A 21662-nucleotide genomic window follows, 5' to 3' on the forward strand; every position below is an offset into this window, starting at 1 on the left:
GTTTTATCAGGTTATAAAATATGAAGAAAACAAACACTTGATCATTTCATAATCACGCAATAGAAGAATCTACAGTAATAAATTGATTGGAATAATCAAAGGAGACATATTTTACCCATTTTCAGGTTCATAATTTTATTTTGGTTTGCTACTAGAATAGGTTAACATTCTTAGTGCTTCAAAAACATATCAGTTTTGTCATTCTGTCCAGTGCTCCAGCTCGGTATTCTCCCCATCTGAAATGCTCATTTTCAGCCACTGTCTCTTTAAGGCCCCCCCCCCTGAACCCAGTCTGCTCTGACTGGCCAGCTCACACATGCCCGAGCTAGCCCCGCGAATAACAACAGAATAGTGGTGCTGAAAAAATTCTGACGTGCCAAACTAGCTGCTAGGCATAAATTATGCAAATGTGTGACTCTGTGACATAGTGTGATGTCACAAAGTCACAGATCAAAGGTGGGGCTACTGACGAGGCATTTCAGTAGCAGTGATTTCTGTGGGAGAGAGGAGCTTCCGTTGGTCCAGACTTTGACCTTCTTAACTTTCAAGATCTTCACATGCACAAGAACCTATAAAACACTGAAGGAATGAATGTGAAAAAGCATGACAAGTGTCCTTTAAGAATGATCACTATGGTAGTGTGTCTCTTCATGTTTTCCAGTCCATTTGCTGAATCCCAGGTGGCAATGGACATGCAGAGACTTTTTCATATTGGTGGAGACAAACACTACATGACAGAACAGGACACGCTCCAATGGCTTTGACCTTAAAGTAAACAGTGATGTCGTTTTTTAACAGTGTGCCGCTAAAGTTCAAGAGTGTTTTCATTCCAAAAAAACCTTCACTGTAGCAGTTGATGTCACTGCTTACAGGAGTAGACTTTCAGATATTCATTCATTAAATTGCAGTCAATGGCAATATTGGCAGACGACTTTCTTTTTGACCTCAATCCTTACTTTGAAATAAATAAATTACAATCAAGGACAAAGACCAAGAAAAATTATAAACCTACTTACAGTACATCACAATCAGTGCTTGTTAGATAATATAAATAATATATGATTGTGTAAGATATGTGATATAACCAATAAACAATATAAAACGAATGAATAATAATCAATTCTAATGTCAGCTGAGTGATGAATCATTTGTGCTACACTTGACCACAGCCTCATTATAGAAAATCTGGAGTATCACATGTTCACCAGGCTTCAATTTCTTACTTCAGCTCAGCAAAGTTATCCCTTTTTTTAAATTTGACCAGGGAGGCCTCCAAGGAAATCTTGGAGCTGACCTTTCTAGAGTTGCAACAGCGTCGAATGGGAATGTCCTGAAAAATTTGTGTAAAATGTCATGAAGTTTCAGAATCGTTCCTCGCGGAAAAGTTCACCTTAAGTCGGGCTGAAGGAGTGAAGCCGCTGACATGGTTTATGATAGAGTAGGGAGAGAAAGCGTACAGACTCGAGAAGCGGTGTATGGTGCGCACTGGGAGACGATGACGTGCACAGAAGCAATCCTCTGTGACATTCAGTCCGAGAGGGGGAGGGTGAAGACGTGTCATAACATCACTAGAAGGGTGTGTCCATCTGACTGCCCTTCGCAGCAGGTGACACCACCCCGTAGCTCCTCTCCTGCCACCTCAGCCACTGCATGTGGACCTCTGCCTGGACCTGGCATCAACACACACATACACATAAAATAACTAAAATGATGCCATGTAACACCTCATATGCTGCATATCATATATGTTTATTTATGTTAACGATAGAAATGCACTTAATTTCTTTCTTGTTAAGAGTTTAAAAAAACAATACAAGCCAACAGCCGGCAACTGGTTGGCTTACAGTAGTTTAGCACTAAGACTAGGGGACTATAACACAATCTGCCTACTTGCACTTTTAAAATCACGTTTTAGTCTGGTACACAGTCCGCAATAATATACACATTGGCATTTTTACAGACTGGTTCTGGTATGGAGTAAACCCTGGCTTCTCAAAGGTATGATGACTGAGTGCCAATTTAGGGAGTCTGCAAAGTGGAGCATGAACCTGTTGTAGTATTTGTGATTGTTCTAATAACAGCATCTAGCATAAAATTTATCTTAGCAATCGAATTAACCGGTTCACAGGTAAGACTGATAATTTTTTAAAAGTATTTTTTTGGCCTTTTGGCTTTATTGATAGGACAGCTGAAGTCTTGGACAGGAAACAGGATGAGAGAGAGAGGGGGAGTGACACACAGCAAAGGGACCTGGGCCGGGAGTCCAACCCGGGTCCGCTGCAGCAAGGACAAAGCCTCTGTACAGGGGACGCCCGCTGTTGACCACCAGAATTGCCAGCTAAGCTGTCATTCCCAGCTGTACAGATGTGTTATTATGGATCCCATTGGTGTCTTGCTAAGACCCAACATACTTTGTCTCTGATTGGTTGCTTTCTTTGTTTGTTGGCTTTTGACAGTGAAAGTTTTGAAATAAATATTTCAATGCAGTAGGATTTCACATTTGGTGGCCACAAAAAAATTGTTTCTAAAAGCCACCATTAGTCTGCTTGCTGCACTTTGAGATACTTTGGTTCAAATTAAACAATCATACATTATACATATATCATGATGTGAATCAGTGAATTGTAAAGATGCCGGTAGGTGGGTTTTGTTACACTGGGACAGAGTCAGGCCAGCTGTTTTGCTACGTTCAACTATTTCTTTAAACTCTGACAACCGGACCCAAAAAAAACCCCCCCAAAGTCATTATATTGGATTATAAATCATTATCAGCATTAAGAAATCATTTCCCATTCGCAGATAGACCACAGCTGTAATTTAAATCAGTTATTTTAATCTACAAAGGGGTAGAGATAGGTATAATAACAGATATCATTAAACCATGTGGCCCTAAAGCACCAAATGGATGAACATGGTTTTTGAGTTATCGTGCACTGAGAGTTAAACACAGACTGGTGTTGACCTCAGACAGTGTGGAGTCGGGCTCACATTAGTCTCGATGGGTAACATAAGTGCTGGGGGTCCCTCCATTATGCAATGAGGTGAAGAGAAGTGGCAAATTATTTTCCATTGAAAGCCCCGACAGCTCTAAATCACTCACCTCTTGCAGGCATACGATCCGGGTACACAGGTTTATTATGCAACAGAGGGCTTTAAATTATCTGTGTGATTTGCTGATTATGTTATAGTTAACGCTCAAGAGTGCTGTTGCTCGTACTAACCTCTTGATTGAGGAAGCAATAGAGAATGGCAACGAGGAGCCCCTGTAGGAGAGACAATTTTAATCATTCACATTTAGGTTATGGTATGCATCAACAACATGTGGACAGCTTAAATGTCAGACCCAAGTGAGAGCTGATAGGCTGAAGAATGAGAATTTACAAGTAGGTCAATCTGTTATGTTCCGCTCACAGCTGGCAAACATAAGTGGAGTAATGAATGGTTTGAATCCATATCTCAATTACACACTGTCGTGAGCAACGTAGAAGCCAGAGGAGAAAGCTGTTAACCCCGCCGCTCTTTGTTTTATCTTTACACTAAAACATATACAGTAATATCAGTCTTTCTTGTTTCACCTTTTTTGATGAACAAAGCTTGTTAAATGATAAATTCAATGCTCACTTAACACTTGTGCGCCTTATGAATTTGAATTTCTCAAAAGGAAGGGAGGCAGCTACATAGTCGTTTCTGGGCCGGGCAAGCAAACCAGTTAGTACCGCATGTGACATAGATGCTGTTTGACTTCTCTGTGGTAGCATGTGTTTGGTAGATGTGACAAACTTCTCTCAACATTCTCAGCAACACAGCACTGCTAAGCCCTTCTCCATAGGCTAGCTGTTTTGGGCTGTGACCCAAAAAAGTAGACAAAGTCGCTCCCCTTCTGTTGGACCACCACGCGACCTTATTTCAGTAAAATATATGTATAGTAGTAAGATGGACAGATGTTTGTCAATTTACAAAAATCCTTTTTCATCTGAACAAAGTTGTACTCTGCCCTAAAACAATTTAAGTATAAGACAGTGACAATATATGAAATTAGAAATACTATACATCCAACAGTCGTGTGAGAGAGGAGACAAACCACTCAAAGCATTTGAAAAGTAAAGTCTATAACTTGCACAATTCAAACAGAATCAACCAATATATTTGTCTCTCAACAATACTAACCGTACCATACATATTTTTTTTGACAGAAAAGGGTCCAGAAGAGGAGGGACTTAACAAAACTAATCACATTACCATCACACTTATCAATCTTTTTGTTAAGCAATAATTTGCATATACTAGCATGGTAACTTCCACATGTATAGTGGTAGATATTCTCACTATTATACCTGCTAAAGACCAGCATGTTAGCATGTCACTGTGAGCATGTTAGCATGCCGACGTTAGCTTGTACTAAGCCATGCTCTGCCAACGCACAGACTTACAGAGCTGAAATCAAGTGACATTGTGAGGGAATAAAAGTGCAGACAGCAAATCCAAGAACCTTGAATTTCAATTTAAAGACTGGTAACATGAACAATGTATATTGTCTAAATTAGATGTACTTATTTTGATGAACATTCACTCCCATCTTCAATGATCAGGCAAACGAGGGTTTCATGACATGATACAGTTCCCCGGAGAGATTGCATTGTGGGTATGGGCGTGTGTTTGTCTGTGTGTGTGTGTGTGTTGTAAGGGTATTCGAGCAAACACAATATATTGCCGGCAGAGTATTGAGTGATTGTACGTATGCGGGTGTGTGTGTGTGTGTGCGTACCTGGAAGGATCCCATGCAGAGCTCGATACAGAGGCGCAGGTTAATGCTGAAGTAGTCGGGCAGAAAATTGAAGAACATGTAGTGGGTGCCAAACAAGGGGATGAGGAGGAGGGTGGACTTAGTCAGGCGTCTGTTGCACACAAGGAAGGAGAAGAGAAGCAGGAGGTGAAGCTACCTCGGGGAACCACATGTACTGCTCCAAAGACATGCAAATCATGAGATCAGGAGGATAATTGTGTGTACGTCTGTGTGTGTGTGTGTTTGCGTGCATCAGTCTGTAAACAGCCTCTGTTTACGAGTGGAAAAGTAGTAGCAGGTGCATGTTTCAAAGTGGGGATATTCGCATGTGAGTGTTGAGGTAATGCTTTTTATGTGTGGAAGAACATAATCTAACTGGTGTGATTAAGACATGCGTCACTTAACTTACCTTTTGTGTGTCTTTTATCAGAACCGGATATGCATGATGTCCCCAAACACTTTCAGCCAATTAGTGAGCCTATTTCAATTAGTGCTTCTGATAAGCCTTTTGGGAAGTGGAAGGGTGCACGTGGCCGGACCGACTCGTTTGAGGCACTGGGGTGACTGAATGAATTATGCATCGCTTCCACTACGGTGAACAGTTTCCACACAATGAGCATCTTTCCCTACATCAAAGTGTCCAATTTTCAGAGTGAAAAGTATCAAAGACAGTTAAAAAGTTGAACGTTCGATTTGATAAGAGCAAAACTCAAAGAGAATGCTTATAAATGGTCGTTTCTGTTTGAAATGGACGTATCTCTGTATTTAAAATGGGATAAAATCGTATTACTGGTGTGCTGGGGCAGTATTACCTGTACTGAGAGGAGTTGTTGAACTGGATGAGCCGAGGATTGAGCTTCTGCATCAGGATTCTGATGATGTTGATGAAGAGCATAAAATTGACCTGTCGATAGACGAAGCAAGAAGGCAAATCAGAAAAAGCTTTAAAGGGACAGAGCCTCGATGCCTACTAACAAATGTGCTCACAGCAATGTGATTATTGAATGTCATGGCAGCAACAATGGGCAGCCAAGTTTGTAAATGACCAGGGAGGACTGGTGTCAGGGAAGTTTTCTACTCTAAATATAAGTGTTTCAAATTCATCAGAGATCATCTGCATGTTAATCTATAATCTGCTTGGTGCATACTTTACAGTCCATTGTTTTATTAGTTTCAGAACAATGGGGACATTTACAACCTGGGTGGTAATGTACATTTCTGCTAACCACAGATACCTTGAACTTTCATTATGTTGCAACTTTCATGCTTCTTTTTTTTATGTTTGAAACTTTTTTGTGACAATGCTGTACTTATGATGAAGATTTCATTATGATGATCTCCACAGTACTGTGTCAGCGTTGCAGAAACGCCTGGCTGCAGCGATGCCTGGCTACAGCAATGCTCATCCTGATAAAGGGGGAAAACTGAGAAAAAATCCTTCTTTTCACAAACCAATCACAATCATCTGATGCTGGAACCAAAAATAGTGCAAAAACTGAGTCAGGGGAAACTTGGTGAACCCTGGAATGAAAATGGCTAAATCCCTGCAATAAAAAGGTATCAGCTGCTAGCTTATTTATGTTTGTGACCTTGGCGAAGAGATTAGTGTTTGTGCCATTTTCAAGGTCTGGGTTAATAGGTTGGAGGTTGTCATTGTTGTTTCACAAAGTGACTGAGATTTTGAAAAGAGTACACACAGATAGCAAAAGGAAATGGGAAATAGGCGATCAATGACAGACTTCGGTATCCTTTAAGTACAAAAACCACTTTGTTAAGGTTAGGAAAAGATCATGTTCTTGCTTACCTGATTCTCTCACAACAAACATGAATAGAAATTGACCCGACATCTCCTTAAACACATCCAGTCTTACAATTGTTGAAACCATGTCTTGAACAGTGGTCTTTGGCTTGGCAGCCATCACACCTAGCTTGCCGTCCTCTTCCTGACATGAAAGTCAGCTCACACACTTACAATTTGAGTGTGTTGTTATGAAATGTACATTTAAATCATAACTGTTGTTTGCGGAAACATAACATGCCAACATTTATTCTGGCAACTGTGTTGGATTTTACCGCTATAGATACAATAATCGGTCCCTTGATGATCCACCAATAGGGCGAGTCCTCGTTGATGTCCCAGCATCTATACAGGAAGACATTTAGAAATATGTAGTCAGTCTGCAGATTGTCTCTTAAATTAATACACATTTGTTTAAAAGGTTAGGTACATCAAATCATGAGGATGTATTTCATGGTCAAAATCTATAACACTGTATATCAGATCATTATTTCAGGAAAATGCTAAGCTCTACATTATGGCTCCGACTGCTGCAGCCCTCACTGTACTTCTGATTGCAATGTTGGTCATTAAGTCCCTTGAAGTGTGCTGTAAATGTACATGAGAAATAATTGTGCTTGTGGAGAAAAAAGTAGGAATGGAGGTTTGTACACACTCAGTGTCCTCAAAGTAAACCCTGGATCCAATCCATATGAGGATGAAGAGCACAGGTACACCTGTGGAAAGACAAAAAAAAAAGAAAAACTTCCATCAGTGAGACACAATCAATACACAGTTGAATCATAATGAGACAGCAAAATGTCACCTTTGTAAAGTAAATGGAGGCTTTGTGCCCTTCACGTACAGTCTTGCCTTACTTGGACAAATTTCTCTATATTCATTGCAGCTGCCGAGTTCAGTGGCAGTGATGCCTTTCATTTAATCATACATGAGTTCTTAAGAAATCAACTTTTGAAGGAACATCCAAACCACAAACATAATTTAATACATTAGCAGTGACTGCTTCAGGGATTTAAGCTTTAATTCAGTTTGTTTGGTAATTACAGCCGATGCCACCGAGCCAGGAGAGTGTCTGGCTATATTGCAGTAATAAATTGGGGATGCTGGCTGATGGCTGTCTGTCGGGTTCTTGCTGTCCCTAAAGAAAGCTGTGAGAATGCTTGAAACACAGATCTCTAAGAAATATTAAACTGTTCAGCTAAGAACAAGTCTGAAATCAGTCATCTGATTTTGGAGGATGATGAATCTTCCTGCTTGTTTGTGTTAAAAGAAAATATAGATATACACTACTTATCTAATGAATGAGAGTGGTACTGTGTTTGGAGTAAAAAAAAAAAATTCTTCACTGTGGAGAAATAAAAGTCTAAATTCGAATCTCTAATATTAAACGTTTACAGAAATTCTTGCTTAATTCAGTGTTCCTCACTCGTGTTGTCAAAGTGCTCAAATTTCTAAATATGAGAAAATACCTTTAAAAATACTGATAATCATTTACATCATTTTTAATGTCACAGGGAAAAGTTTATCAACAGATACATATAACAGGACTATAACATGACAGTCAGACTGAACCTTTCTTTTTTTGAATATTCACAAAAAACAGTAAAAAGACTGCAGTAAATATAAATACCACACATTTTTATTTAAACATGTGTTTGTTACCTGCTTTAAGTGTCATGTTCTTATTAAAATAAGTATCAAATAGCTCTGTAGTCCAAGAGTAATTACTGTTGATTACTGTTTTTTTTCTGGTATCCCTGCCCACTTTGTCCAATCAGGACAGAATACTCCATGAAGAGACAGGCCTGCTGCTCGGGGAAGGCGCAGGATCCTCTTGTTCTGGTACATACACCGGCGACGCTGGAACTAGGAAAGCTACCAATTCCAGCGCTCCCAGTAATTGTTTATTCTACCGAGCAATAGAAAACGCTTGAAGGAAACAAAGAGGCAAAGAGAGCTGGCGGTATTTTTTGACATCTCGATTCTACACCAATTTTGTAGATTGAAAAATGTGACAACCCGTAACGTTAACCAACAAAGCTGGACATCTGCAGTGCAAAGCAAAATGTCTTCAAAAAGGATGAGCTACGTTCTAAACTGAATGCAAGTTGCACATCACATCATCACACAGTGTACTATCTGTGCACTCCAAGAAGAATAAGTGTCCAAAGCATCCAATTACAGGGATATTTTCTAAGATGAAAAAAAAACTCTGTCTGCACATGCAGTAATGTACTGGCTGCATGAACAGAAGTAACAACAGTGTTGCTGCTCATACAAACCAATGACTGCACTGGCAAACATTTCAGGCTACTTGCGTTGTTATACTACTTTATTTTAGCCACATTAGTCACTAGTGGTCAGATAAAACTTAATTTCTCTGGCATCTTCCTCTTTCCTCTAATGTACAAGTGCATCTCACCTCGAACCGACATTTACCTAATACAGAGCTTAAAACGAAAGTGTCTTTAAAATATAAATGATCCAGTCTTTTGAGGCCTCATTGTGTAACGTTTAATCTGATATCTTAACATCTGCCTTTTTGTTTAGTCTTTTTATAAGAATACTGTGTCTCTGTGGGATATCTCATATTGGAACCAAACTCTGCAGCTCAACATTACAAATGTTGGGGAAACTTCACAGCAAGGTTTCTCACCCCATCCCAGCAGGCTGAAGCCCCAGAGGCATCGACAACTGCGATAGAAGGACGAAAGCAGCAGGGAATTAAGGTAGAGCGCCTCCACCAAGAGCCAGAAGAAATTTGCCATTACACAGTAGTGACAGAAGACCACAGAGGCCTTACAGGCAAACTGGACGGAAGAAAGTGGAAGGAAAAGAAAGGACATCCAGTGAATTATAGCGAGGGATTAGTATCAGAGGCGAGGTGCTCAGGCAATAAGTGATGAGAGCAATGCAGAACAGGAAAATGTGCCCGCAGGAATTTCTCAATACAGCCAAGAACCTCTCGTCCTCAATGTCATATCTTACTGTGGAAAGGGTGCAGTGGTTTGTGTCCTCACTTGAGAACAGCGTCGCATCCTTTATGAACACCGCCACAGCCTTCAGGATGAATGTGATGAAGAGCTGGATGTGGATGAAGTTCCTGGCACAACGCAGCCTCCTGTTGAAAAATCAGGTAACATTTAATAAATCAGCTGCAGCATTGTTCACTCTAGTAATATCCCTGGTGCAGGTAATGCTATGTAAGAACTGTTCCCCAGCATAAAATATGTAACTTTTTGTCTCCATCCTTATAGGATAACTCATGACCCCTTTAAGGGTCAATGGTCTACTTCACAAAAACTATCCCGGCCAGGTATTTTGATTAGTGTACAAGACGACAACATACAATAAATTCTGCTTCACAACACAGTCTCACGCCGCATTGTTAAACATCTGTCAACTGCTACAATGCTATCATGGTTCCATGGTTTTTCACTGGCAGGTAAAACCAGTTTTATGTGAGTATAGCGTCTAAAAAGAGCAAAAACCAAAGCAAATTAGCAGGCAAAATGAAACCATTAAAAATGTACAGTGTATGAGAAACATTACAGTAAATGAGATTTTAAATAGAGATGGAAGTTTTGACACTGCATCATTTGTGAGTGGTCATTATTTCGTGAGACTGGATGCGGAGCGAACCATCCCTCTCACGAGTCATTACACAAAGCACTGTTTTTGATTAAGCTATCTCTAGTTCGTTTTGTCCTTTCATCTGTTCTGTTTCCCCGTGTCATTCCTGCATTTTCTGCTCTTTGGTCCTGCTCTGAAACTCGTGTTCCGAGAGCCTAACTGGTTTTGATCTTTATTCAGTTAAATTCTTCGACTTGCCCCTGCCTGCTCCCTCTGTTTTTGTTTTTCATTTGTAACTGGCATTTTGGATTTTTGGATTCATTGTTCTTTTGTTTACAGCTTTATTTTAAAACAGCTTGCTTTTTGTTCTGTGCCTTGCCTGCCTCCTGAGTGTCTTGCATTTGGGTCCTCACTATATTTTGCCACAAGTATCAACTGTAATGATGTAACGATTGGCTTTTAATTTGGGTTTCAGGGTCAATATCTGTCAGATTTTTTTACTCGAAACTGGACTACTATCATCGTTGCAATGCTGTTGCTTGGCACACTCTGGCCGTAAGTTAGTCAAAATGTACTGTTACTGGTTATTAAAAAGGACTAAATGTCTGTCCGTCTGGTCTCTGGACGGTGGGGAACATGTACTCCTCCAGTGTTCCTACCTGAAGAGCAACAGGATCAGCACAGCAACAGCCAGCACCGCCAGAGAGATGCTGTACCCTACGGTATATATCAGCTTCACTGTGGCAAAGTACGTCTGCTCCGTCTGAAAAAACAAGACGTGAAATATGTTTCTGTAAGCTTTTTTAACGTGCTGTCAGGCCTCAAGATGAAATGAAATGTCTCAGAGTGAGACCAAATTGTAGGACAAGCTTGGGACTCGGCCGGATTGAAAAGATGACGAGATCATAACTGCGAGAAAGCTTTTGCTATACTTTGAGTCCGGCTGTAATGGCAGTGTGACAGGCCTTAGAAAGAATATGAGAAAGGTCCTTAATTACAGTAGCATCAGAAATGTAATTGTAATTGGTGACTTTACACTTCTGCTAGTGGAAGACTTAAAAGGTTTGCATTAATGCAAGACAAAAGATGCTCTCCATCGCACCAAAGGGAGTATTCTTATTATTCCCCCCAAAATCCTGTTCAGTACAATTAAGCGCCAGTCTCTCTTTGTGATAGAAGATAATTTCAGCTATTACCAGATGGGTGAAGTTTGGTTCACTTACTGCCTTGCGAAAGTATTTTCTCACCTGAGGCACATTTACAGTATTTAATGTTTGAATAGATGCTATTTAGCTCATTTGGTCTGGTTTGTTCCTGAAGTCGAAGCAGGTAGTGTCTCTTCCTGCATTTGTCCCCCAGTTTTTGCATCCCCTCCATGTTTCTCATTCACTTCTGCTGGAGGTTCCTTTACAACTTCATTTGCTTCGCCCTAACGACCCTCACCTCAGGAATGTCATCATCCACACTGCAGGCGACGTGGTACGGCGGTAGAGGTCTGGACCATCCTCTGCCGGTGCAGTTACGGCTCACTGAACCTGAGGTGAAACGTGGAGCAATCAAAATGTCAACCATGAAGAGAAAATCTTTAGATTAGATTCACTAACTGAAATGTGTTTGTGTTGTGGCTCTTGGGATGGCAATGTTGGTTGATGGGCTTGTCGTTCTTTCCAGGAGGGGATTTTTGTGCCGTTAATAAGTTGAATTTATTCTAGTCTGTTCCCAAATTTTCATCACTTCTTTTTTTTAACGTATTATCCTGTTCGTTTGTATTTTGCTAGGATGCTGAATTTTGTTTTATAGTTTGCTCATTTTTGATTATTATCGTCTTTTTGATAATTATCGGATTTTTTAGTGTTTCACTTGATTGTTTATACTGTAATTTATCAGAATTTTCATGTTGTGTTTTGTGAATATCTTTGGTGTCTGGAAATACAAACTGTGATGTTTTTTTGTAATTTGGTTAATGCATGTGTTTTTTAACCCTCACACAACTAACTCATTAGTCCTTCTTGAGCTGTCAGATGATCATGAGTTGTGTACATGGGAATCATTACCATCTTTAGAGTCCATCTGAAACTACTGTACATAAATGTGACGTTATAGCATTTAGCTCGAAGCATCTATGTGCATAATTTCAGCCTCACTGGGCTGTTGGCATGCTCCTGTTCAGACACTGATATATATCCTCAGAGGCACAACATGCCAAGGTACTTCTTGTTTGCTCACTTTGTAAATCGTTTATATGGGTGCCTCCTCACAAATCATTTCATTTACTAAAGAAAAAACTAATTTGATTGCAGTCTCCTGTGAGTATCTAGCGAGCCTGAGCACATGAAAACAAATAAGTAACTAACAGCTGCCCGGTAGCAGTGAGTCAGTGCCTGATATTTTGAGAAAGAAGAAGAAGAAGAAGAAAGAAGAAAAGGAAGATGAACAAATCAAGAGGAGAAATCCAACAGGGTCCATCAGCAGAACTGTTCAGATCAAAAATGATCACCAGATCTTGAAGCCAAGTGTCTCTTATCCACACTGCAAAATCTCTGAGGAGGAATCAACACAGTGTTTTTCAATCCCGGTCATCACGATGGAAAGCTCTTGATCTTGCTAGCCTGTGCATTTGTTTCAAAATCCAGTAAGAGAAAGACAACAATATACACAATACTATTTTTCTTTTGTAGACACAACTACTTAGTATGGTTAAGGCAATGCATCTATGCATATAGGCTATGTGAGATCAATAACGGTAATATAACAAATGGTGAAAAAAGTTAAAACTTAATTGTTTCCGGTGCCAGCTCTAAAGGGCACACAGTTCATAATCCAGATGTATGTCACACCACGTTGTGCAAGAGGAGAATTCATCCTCTGCACATAAATAATAGTTTTAATTTTATGAATCGTCTGACCAGGATAAGTCCTGGTGAAGGCATGAGAAATAACTAAGCTCACACAGAAATGGCCAGTTTTCTCTCTGATGGTCTTGTTTTCTCATGAGGTTCATACAGAGGAATCAGAGTGTTCCATAAAAGCTCCTTTCAGTGCATTTAATTCATTTTGGCCCACCGGTGTACACGCTGTTCTCGTCATTATCTCAACATGAACACCACTCACCTCACCTCCCCTCTCACCCCTCTAGTCACCTGTGTTGTTTTTGAAGAGGGAGAAGATCGCAGGACAAACTCTCTGGACTGTTTCCCCAACAACTGCGTGAGGCCAGCAGACGACTGCATCCCAGAATGGCTGACAACCTTTTCGGGGGAGATATAGGAGAAGAAAAAAAGGTAAGTATGTGTCTGTGAGGGCAGTTAATCAGAAGAGAGATTTCATGGATTTGTATGCGCTGCCAGACACCGGCGTCTGAAATGCACACAGTTTAAATACATCCTCATGGAGGTGCAGTAGAGGTAAATGGGGTGTATCGTGCACAAAACCCCCCCAACAACATTCTTCAAAGTCTTAACATCTGCCTCTGAGTAAATTCTATTAGGACAAGAATGAGGAAGTACTGTAGATCCCACGGCAGGACCTTTTATCTTGAGCTAGATTACACACATACATCCTTAAGTCACTTCCCTTAATGTTCTCCGCTACAGACGCACCGCTGATTGATCATTCAGTGCGTGTTCAACGGGACGCCATCAAGAATCTGCAACTAAAACTGATGGTTCTCTGCAAGGCATTTATTCCAGCTCAGACTGTTACACTTTATGGGGAACATTTGCGGTATATATCATATCATAACTACAGCAGCACGATGTTAAAATGGAAAACACACCTTCTGTGCTTCTGTTGGCCTGCTCCGCGACGTCCTGAAGGCAGCTGAGCTCCTCTCGCTTCAGCTGGAATATGAGCTCGCATTCAGGGTGCAGGCTCGACAACGCCTACAGGCAGGGAAGAAGGAAGGGAGTATAAAAAAAGGGAGGGATGCTTTATTAGATATGTACGACAATTCAGCAAGACACAGCGGTGGTCTGTAGTTGCATTAAAAGGCATGTCACACGTCTGGAAGAATAAACGCACGTCAATTTTTAAAGGTCAGTGACTCATTGTGCGCAAATGCCCTACCGTCAGCAGGAATTGCTTTCTCGTAAATAATTATCAAATGAGTTCATCCCTTAGGGCACGGGTGATTGCCTTGACCTCCGACCACTCTGTGCTCCATCCTTCTGAGATCCTTCTGTGTCTGCCCCGACTCATTCATTTGTTCCCATATGTCAAACAGAAACAGAATAACAAGATTTGCATTTGACTGACTTTTACCTCGGATCGCCACAAATAAGAACATCTCGTCTCTGAGAAGGAAACGGACTGGTGTTAGGTGGGTGCCTGGGGGATACCTGGGAAGAGCGTGAATGGAGGAAGTAAACTGAGTAGGGTGTGTTACGTAGAGCGTGTATTAACATCAACACACTGTTATTTCTCACATACTCAAAAATGATTAATGTATAATGTTCATGTTCAGTGGATAATAATATCTCTCTGAAAAGATCCATTTTGCTTAGATTTCCTCTGTTATGATGATTTATGATTCTTTTTACTCTCTTTTTGGACACATCTACATGGTCAGTCACTGAAATACAGGATTACACTACCTGGGATAATAAATGGCTGCAACATGGAAAAGTCAGATCGAGACAAATATTCATAAGGAGGTCATAAACACCCAAGAACGTCTTTTAAAATAAAAAAAAACTTAACTTCCTGGGGGTTCTGTCTGAGTTTCAGTAAAAAAATAAAAAAATATATGTTTTTTTTTTTTTTAAACAGATCTGGTGAATTCATCCAAATTGGGGATTGCTGACAGCTAAAATTGGGCTGAGAGAACAAAATGAATACAGGAGAGTCAGGCAGCCCACTGATCTGTTCAAGTTCGAGTTCTTCAATAAGGTGCGATTGTGGCACCATGTCAACGACTGTGGCAGCAGGTGTTGCCTCACTTCCATTATTTTTCACAGTAAATGTATGTCTTTTGTTTATTGTGATGTGAGGTGTATGCTTTTCTATGTTACCTTGAGAAAACAATCGAGACCTCTAATTTATTTCAAACACATAATCAATAAAACTGATATCTGTGTATATGCTGACTGAGGAGGCAGAAGCTGGCAGGTGAAGTGTCTCGTTTGAGTGGGCTGAACTACGCTGGGTTACGTTCAAGTGTCATTCATATTTATATCATGCTGCTGGTGAACGTAAGCTGTCCTGAATGTAAAGGTCAGAGCAGCAGGCCGGGTCTTTTTGTATTAGTCTTGACAACATACGACACTGTGCGTTTCCTGATACAATGTCTATCTGCTTCATTTGAATTATCTTGGCAAATTTGTGACCATATAATAATCACGTCCTTCCATATTCAACCTTGATTATTGATCTTTATTACTAAGGAACGTTAAAAATGTCAGAGAAGGCCTTGATTGTGATAATTACTGTTGTCCCAGGTTCACTATTGGATTTTAATGATGCTGGTAATGACTTTGAAAGCAGCACAACCACTTGATTTCATTAGTCACTGCCATAATGATGTTTTTTTTTATGCATAGGCTTTGAAGACATCATCTTCTAGTCATAGTGGTTGGCGAGTGGGTGGCACCATGTGATGTCGGCAGGTATGAGAGAAGAGCGTGCGCTGAAACGACCAAAATAAGACCAAAGCAGAAAAAGAAGTATAAAATGAGGTAGTTACAGGCTGACGGATAATCATGATGTCCCCCCATTTCCAAAATGACTCTAAATTTTGAGAATGTTTTGCATTTTGTTTTTCCGACGCTGAGTAATTTTGAGGCTGCTATTTGAGTCTCTCTTTTGGTTTTGAGAGATACGTGATGTAAGATATATCATTGATAGGCACGTTGCACCACCCTTTTTTTTTTTTTTTTTTGTCCTTAACTCAGTTCCATCTCGTTTTTAAAGACCTGAAGGGGGAAACACAATTAAACTCTGCATGAATAGAAGCTTCAGAAGCTAAATTCCTCCGGGACCACAAACACTCCCGCTGGATGACTCCAGTTTCCCTTCTCACCAGCTCTCTGAGTGTCATCCAATGGGATGAGCTGGTTGTGGGTAATAAACATTTCCATTAACTAGATCTTTGAGTTCCCTAAAGGAGGGAAACGGCAACATCTGCACCCATACAAACACACCTGGAGCCATTTCAGGAAATTACATGACTGAGTACGCATTGCATAGACAGCTTTTTATTATCATAATGTTGTGCACTGATTTGAACTGAGTGAGGGGGATGCTGCTGTTGGAAAACACTGGGAATTCAACCCCAAACTCAGGGGTAATCTTTCAGGGTTGTAGCACCAGATATGCAGGGATGCAGGAAGTCAGTCACAGTTGGAGGTGCTGAGAAGTTTTAGACTACAGCAACATTTTATAGGTCAAAGCAGCCACTTCAACTACAGTCAAAAACAGCAAGGCGATGAAGAGGGAGAGAAGTTCCCCCAGAGTCCCTTATAAAATTGCAAAATTTCACGAGTTGTTGAGTTAGGAGAAACTATAAAACCACATGAAGCACTGTTTCTGACAAATTCTTAATCATCGGGGCCTTCTTGCTTATTCGGCATATGCTATGGCCTCATTTAGGGACCCCTTCAGCACCCATAGGACCCACAGCCATGCGTGTATATGAAAGGCACGGCCAAAATCACATTGGACATTGAAAAAATAATTTCCTTAAAGTCAGTGGCAAATAACAAAATGCACAGTTTCTAATATCTAATCACCAAAGTCGTACATGTACAAAAAATATGTTATCTTCTTATTCAGTCCGGTGAATCTTACAAGGCAAATGTCTGCCTTTGCAAGAGTGCTGTTTTTGTTCATCCAGATAAATAACTGGTCTTAACTGTGAACTATTTTGGCATATCACACATATACAAAAAATAATGAGTATTTCTAGAAAAAAAACGCATCACTAGTGTTTGTGCAGAATGACAGTTACCTGCAGGATAAACGAGATACATTAAACAATGTATTTAACTCTGACGCATTATGTAAGCACGAACATGAAACTGGAGTTGAACACAATCCTCCTGACAGTTGCTGTGGCAGAAACAAATATACAAGCTCTCAGCACCATTTCTGCCTAAACCAACAAGGAATGGATGTGTCGGGAAGCATCCAGAACAAATCGCTGCCAGTCCTCTTTGTTCCTAATGCTATGCTAATAAGCTAATGAGAGGTGATATTGTGCAATTTAGGCAAGCAATTACTGCGCTTCCTGTTCAAAGGCAAGGTAGGGGTACATGTAAAAAAAAAAAAAAAAAAGTTTACTTTGCCGCTTGCTGAAAAATTGAATCCGCTCACAGTTTGAAGTGTGCATCATGGATGCATACGGCGGCATATTGCTCTCTGTCACACAGCAAGAGGTTGTGCCGTTTACGATGGCATGAACACCGCCGGAGTTAAGGCATTCATAGCCAAAGCAGAGAGCGTATGCACACATGTTACCATAAAGCACACAGCTCAATGGCACAGTGTTTGTCTCAGATGGGCGCCATGAACCACGCATGGCTTCCCTTCCCTCCATTTATATGCAAGAGGATGCTGTGAAGATGTTTTATTCTACATAATATGATGTGCAGTTGAGTGGATGCAAGCAAAGCCCCCAAAAGAGAAGACAAGGGTAGAAAAACAAAAGCCAGAGTCAACAGTATATACGAGCATGACGTGCGCATGCATCTCAACTGCGTGGATGGGATTAGGCGAGACACTGCGCTGCATTTAAGAGAAACAGAATCAGACATAGGCGTGATAAAAAGATGGATGAGCCACACAAGGTAAATCTGGATGATATGAGCCATACAACTAAATGCACAGCCACTTCACGCTGCCAGGTGAGCTTGCAGTCTAGCTGTAAAAATGTTCTCTGAGAGGTGAAGCCCATTATCCACTAACTACCTAAAAAGGGGCCACTGGATTGGGCTCACTTTGCAGATGTTGCCTTCTATTTTCAACAGGGAATGAGGGGCACTTTCACGCTGCTGCAGCTGTAACGGTGGCACAGCACGAAAATATGAAACATGCTCAGTCGATCAGATAGCACAAACACAGCCTGTCATAGTGTATTAAGTTCATACACTTAATACATTGTTTTGCATTTTGGTAAATATGCGTATAAGCTTTCTTGCTGAGAGATAGATGAGGCGATTGATGCCACTCATGAAGACTGAAAACAGGGAAATGTCTAGCTCAGTACCGTCCAAAGAGAAGAAAAAAAACCTGCCTACTAATACATCTAAAGTCTCGTTATTTACATTTTAGAGCGTGACTGTTTAATAGTGTGAAAAGGACAAATTGAGGGTTCACGGCCAAACCACAACTCCCCGTTTAGTCAGCAGTTTCCAGTCATAGGCTAAGCTAATGGACTGCTGAATGCATAGACTTAAAAAACGACAGTGAACGCAAATAGGGCGCCTATTCAGTTCCAATAATAAGTGCTCGCCTGGCGCATACAACAAAAACAACATCATTATTATTAGCCTATGAAAACATGTAATCCCTACGCTCACCCATGAGTTCCCGCTCTAACTATAGATTTTACATTATGATGATTTCACAGATTTTTTTAATCGCATTTCTCTGCTCGGGGAAAGTGGCACGAACGTAAAACACCTCCATGGATCCAAAATTCATAATAGAGAGAGTCATGATTGACCTTGTTTTTCAGTTCAAGGTGTCCTGTCAACAGTTTTTGGTTATTGGGTTGTAATCATTAGTCGCTGTCCGGGTAAAGTGGCCTAGACAAAAACGTTCCACACCAAACTCAGTTAAAGCAACATTGTAGTGATTTTAGAGAACGTACTGGTGAAAAAAACATGCCTGGGACAAACTCACTTTGTGATATAAAAGCCTCAAACCCCTTGGGCCCACTCTGATAGCAACATGAATCGAGCTCGGTGGTTCATTATAATTCTCTGCGATCCTGAGCAGCGAAAGAGAAAAGAATGAAGTGGAGCACAGTGATGAGTGTCTGCCCTGTTCCCATCATCTCTGTGCCACGCTGATCATCACACCACCTGTTTGCCTGCCTCTCATATTTCTACCCCATTATGGAAATTAGAGAGGTGGCCAGTAAAACAAAGGTGTTGCGAGTGAGATTGCACAAAAGGCATACACATGCACAGATTGTCGCCTGAATGGCTTCTGCACAGTCGATCAGCGAAGACAAATTGCACAAACGGCGCGGACGGCTGATAATGTGGTTATGATGTTCACTCTCCTGATTTCAATAATGTGAATTCATGGAAACATACGCCAATATGCCATCCCGCTTCACAAATGCACATGCGTACTATACATATTTGATAATACATTTTTATATGCACAAACACAATTCAAATTAAGTCTTTCTGGCCATAAGTACAAGTAATAAGTACAAAGTAATGATAAAATAATAGCAGTTCACAGGCAACAATAACAGCCCATTAATGATGCAAATGAGAATCTCTCTTTTTTTCAATTAAAGATGAATCTGCAGATTATTCTCTCAGTGAATAATAGATTCATCTATAAAAGCCATCACAGTTTCCCAGAGCCCAACGTGACCAATTAAAAGCTCCTGTTTTGCCAACACCCAAAGATATTCAGTCTGTTATTATGAAAGAAAGCCACTGGAAACTACATTTTAGAAGCAGATTCAAGCAAGAACAAGTGAATTCTAGGCAACCTGGCCACATATATTCACATGTTAACATATACACCCCGTATGCACATGCTGTGTAGTTTTAAACACACACACACACACACTGAACACACACACTTAACACACACTTATCACAGCATGCCGTCCGGAGCTGCACTGCTGAACATCTAACACACACTCACTTCACACTTATTCCAGATCTATCACTTCCACAACTCGCTGTATGTTAAAGAAGAACACAGGTCTAGAGGTGTCAGGTGATGTGTGAACACCTGTTTCAGGTCGTGTTCATTTTGACCTTTTTCAGAAAGCTGTTAAATCAGCTCTCATAAAGAGCTCTCCCAAAGGCTCGGGTACTTTCACACACCTCTAATTTCCTGCGAAAGAGAGCTTCTGGCTGTCTACATTACAAAATATGATCACTTATCTTATAATTATTGTTCTCTCACAGAGGTAAAGTTGATACAAGTCACTCACAGTTGGAGCCAAACACAGAGCGAGAAGGATCCTCCTGAGGTGGAGACGGGACATCCTGTCGGTTCTGTCTCCTCGGTTCGGTTCGGTTCAGCTCAGCTCTCCTCCGTGAGGCTGCATCACACTCCTGCAGGACGGGATGCTGCTGAGCGCTCCCCTCTCTCCCTCTCTCTCTCTCTCTCTCCCTCTCCCCCCACGTGTAAACACAACACCTGTCATGCGGGCAACAATAAACATGTAGCAACGTCCTGTGAGTATTTTCAAAATAAAGACTGCCCTTTTTAAAAAAAACAAAAAAAAAGCATTTAATCGCGTGTTGCAGGATTTGGAAAGATACTTCAGAGCGCCGACAGTAAAGAAACGTGGTCGGAATCGAACAATCCTCCTGACAGATGTTTGGCAGAACAACATCTGTACGCAGGGGCCAGTATGCAAGCTTTCAGTCAGCGTCATCTCTCAGCATCTCACTTTTATTTTGAAGGGAAGAGTCAGTGAGAGTTCAGCCAGCAAGCTTTACAGCTGCTGCTGAGATACTCCAAATTCTTCTCTTTGCTTTGCTGGGCCTGACTGTGTCGCCAGACACACACACAAAATGTGGTCTGCTGTTACAGAGATACCAGGCTGTTTAGTTTGACATATGTTACTATAGAAACTGTCTGACAAGTACACTGATCAGCTACAACAGTATGCCCACTGACTGGTGAAGTGATTAACATTGATGCACCACTCACACAAACACCATTGCAGGCGTTGGCGTTCTGCAATCTGACAATTTGCTGAAAACTGTTATTTTTCAAGGATATTTCTTTTTAAATAAAAGATTATTGAAAAGCATTTAAGACAATTATACTTCAATAACACAAACTCTTCACAAACTGCCTGAATGAAATGGTTGCAAAATCACTTTTTGTCACTCAGCTATTTATCAGCCGATTGTTTTCAGCTCTGATGAGATCATTAACACCACAGGTTCTGACACAATCACAGGAGGAAAAAAATCAACAACCTCACTCAGTATGAAACCTTCCCAAAGGTACAAACACAGAGGATGTGATGGTGGTGTCTTCGGCTCCGGCTCTGCTGGTGTTACTTTGAGAAGTCATACTGAACCAACATGGAACTGACAGAGGAGATATTTGTGGTTTCGGTCAGAAGAATACACGTCTGTAGCTTTTACCCTTCAGTACAGTGTTGCTGTCATTACTAAGTCATTAAATTAATTAAAATGGACTACATTTTTTTTTTTTTTCTGGATGATGAAAAGTCTCTTCCCCTTCAGACAGACGTACTCTCTACGTTACCTCTGATGTAAATGTAGAACGGAGGCAATTGTTTGTCTTTTGTCGTGACGTTTCGGAACGAGCGAGGCAGCACACAGAGGCAACGTA

General features: G+C 40.8%; 1 protein-coding gene across 1 annotated transcript; it reads right to left on the reverse strand.

Moving 5' to 3' along the window:
- Positions 1-115: 115 nt before the first annotated feature.
- ghrhrl (growth hormone releasing hormone receptor, like) lies at positions 116-21558 on the reverse strand. Its single transcript, XM_030433730.1, has 14 exons — positions 21281-21558; positions 20278-20486; positions 13930-14035; positions 13295-13402; positions 11598-11689; positions 10814-10917; positions 9570-9702; positions 9238-9391; positions 7237-7297; positions 6857-6926; positions 5596-5687; positions 4766-4895; positions 3222-3263; positions 116-1670 (listed from the first exon to the last, which is right to left on the reverse strand). Exons 2-14 carry the CDS (start codon positions 20329-20331, stop codon positions 1569-1571), a joined length of 1248 nt encoding a protein of 415 aa, XP_030289590.1. The 5' UTR covers positions 20332-20486; positions 21281-21558; the 3' UTR covers positions 116-1568.
- Between the last annotated feature and the right edge of the window lie 104 nt (positions 21559-21662).

This window comes from Sparus aurata, chromosome 11, assembly GCF_900880675.1.
Source record: "Sparus aurata chromosome 11, fSpaAur1.1, whole genome shotgun sequence".
Classification (NCBI taxonomy): domain Eukaryota; kingdom Metazoa; phylum Chordata; class Actinopteri; order Spariformes; family Sparidae; genus Sparus; species Sparus aurata.

Bases quoted from the DNA above. Each gene is read 5' to 3' on its own strand.
- ghrhrl (XM_030433730.1), bottom strand. From the start codon at position 20,331: ATGTCCCGTCTCCACCTCAGGAGGATCCTTCTCGCTCTGTGTTTGGCT. The intron at 6,927-7,236 runs GTGTGTACAAAC...CTTCCTGTATAG, and splicing joins GTTTACTTTGAGGACACTGA to ATGCTGGGACATCAACGAGG. The intron at 5,688-6,856 runs GTAAAATCCAAC...GTCTATCGACAG, and splicing joins CGATTATTGTATCTATAGCG to GTCAATTTTATGCTCTTCAT.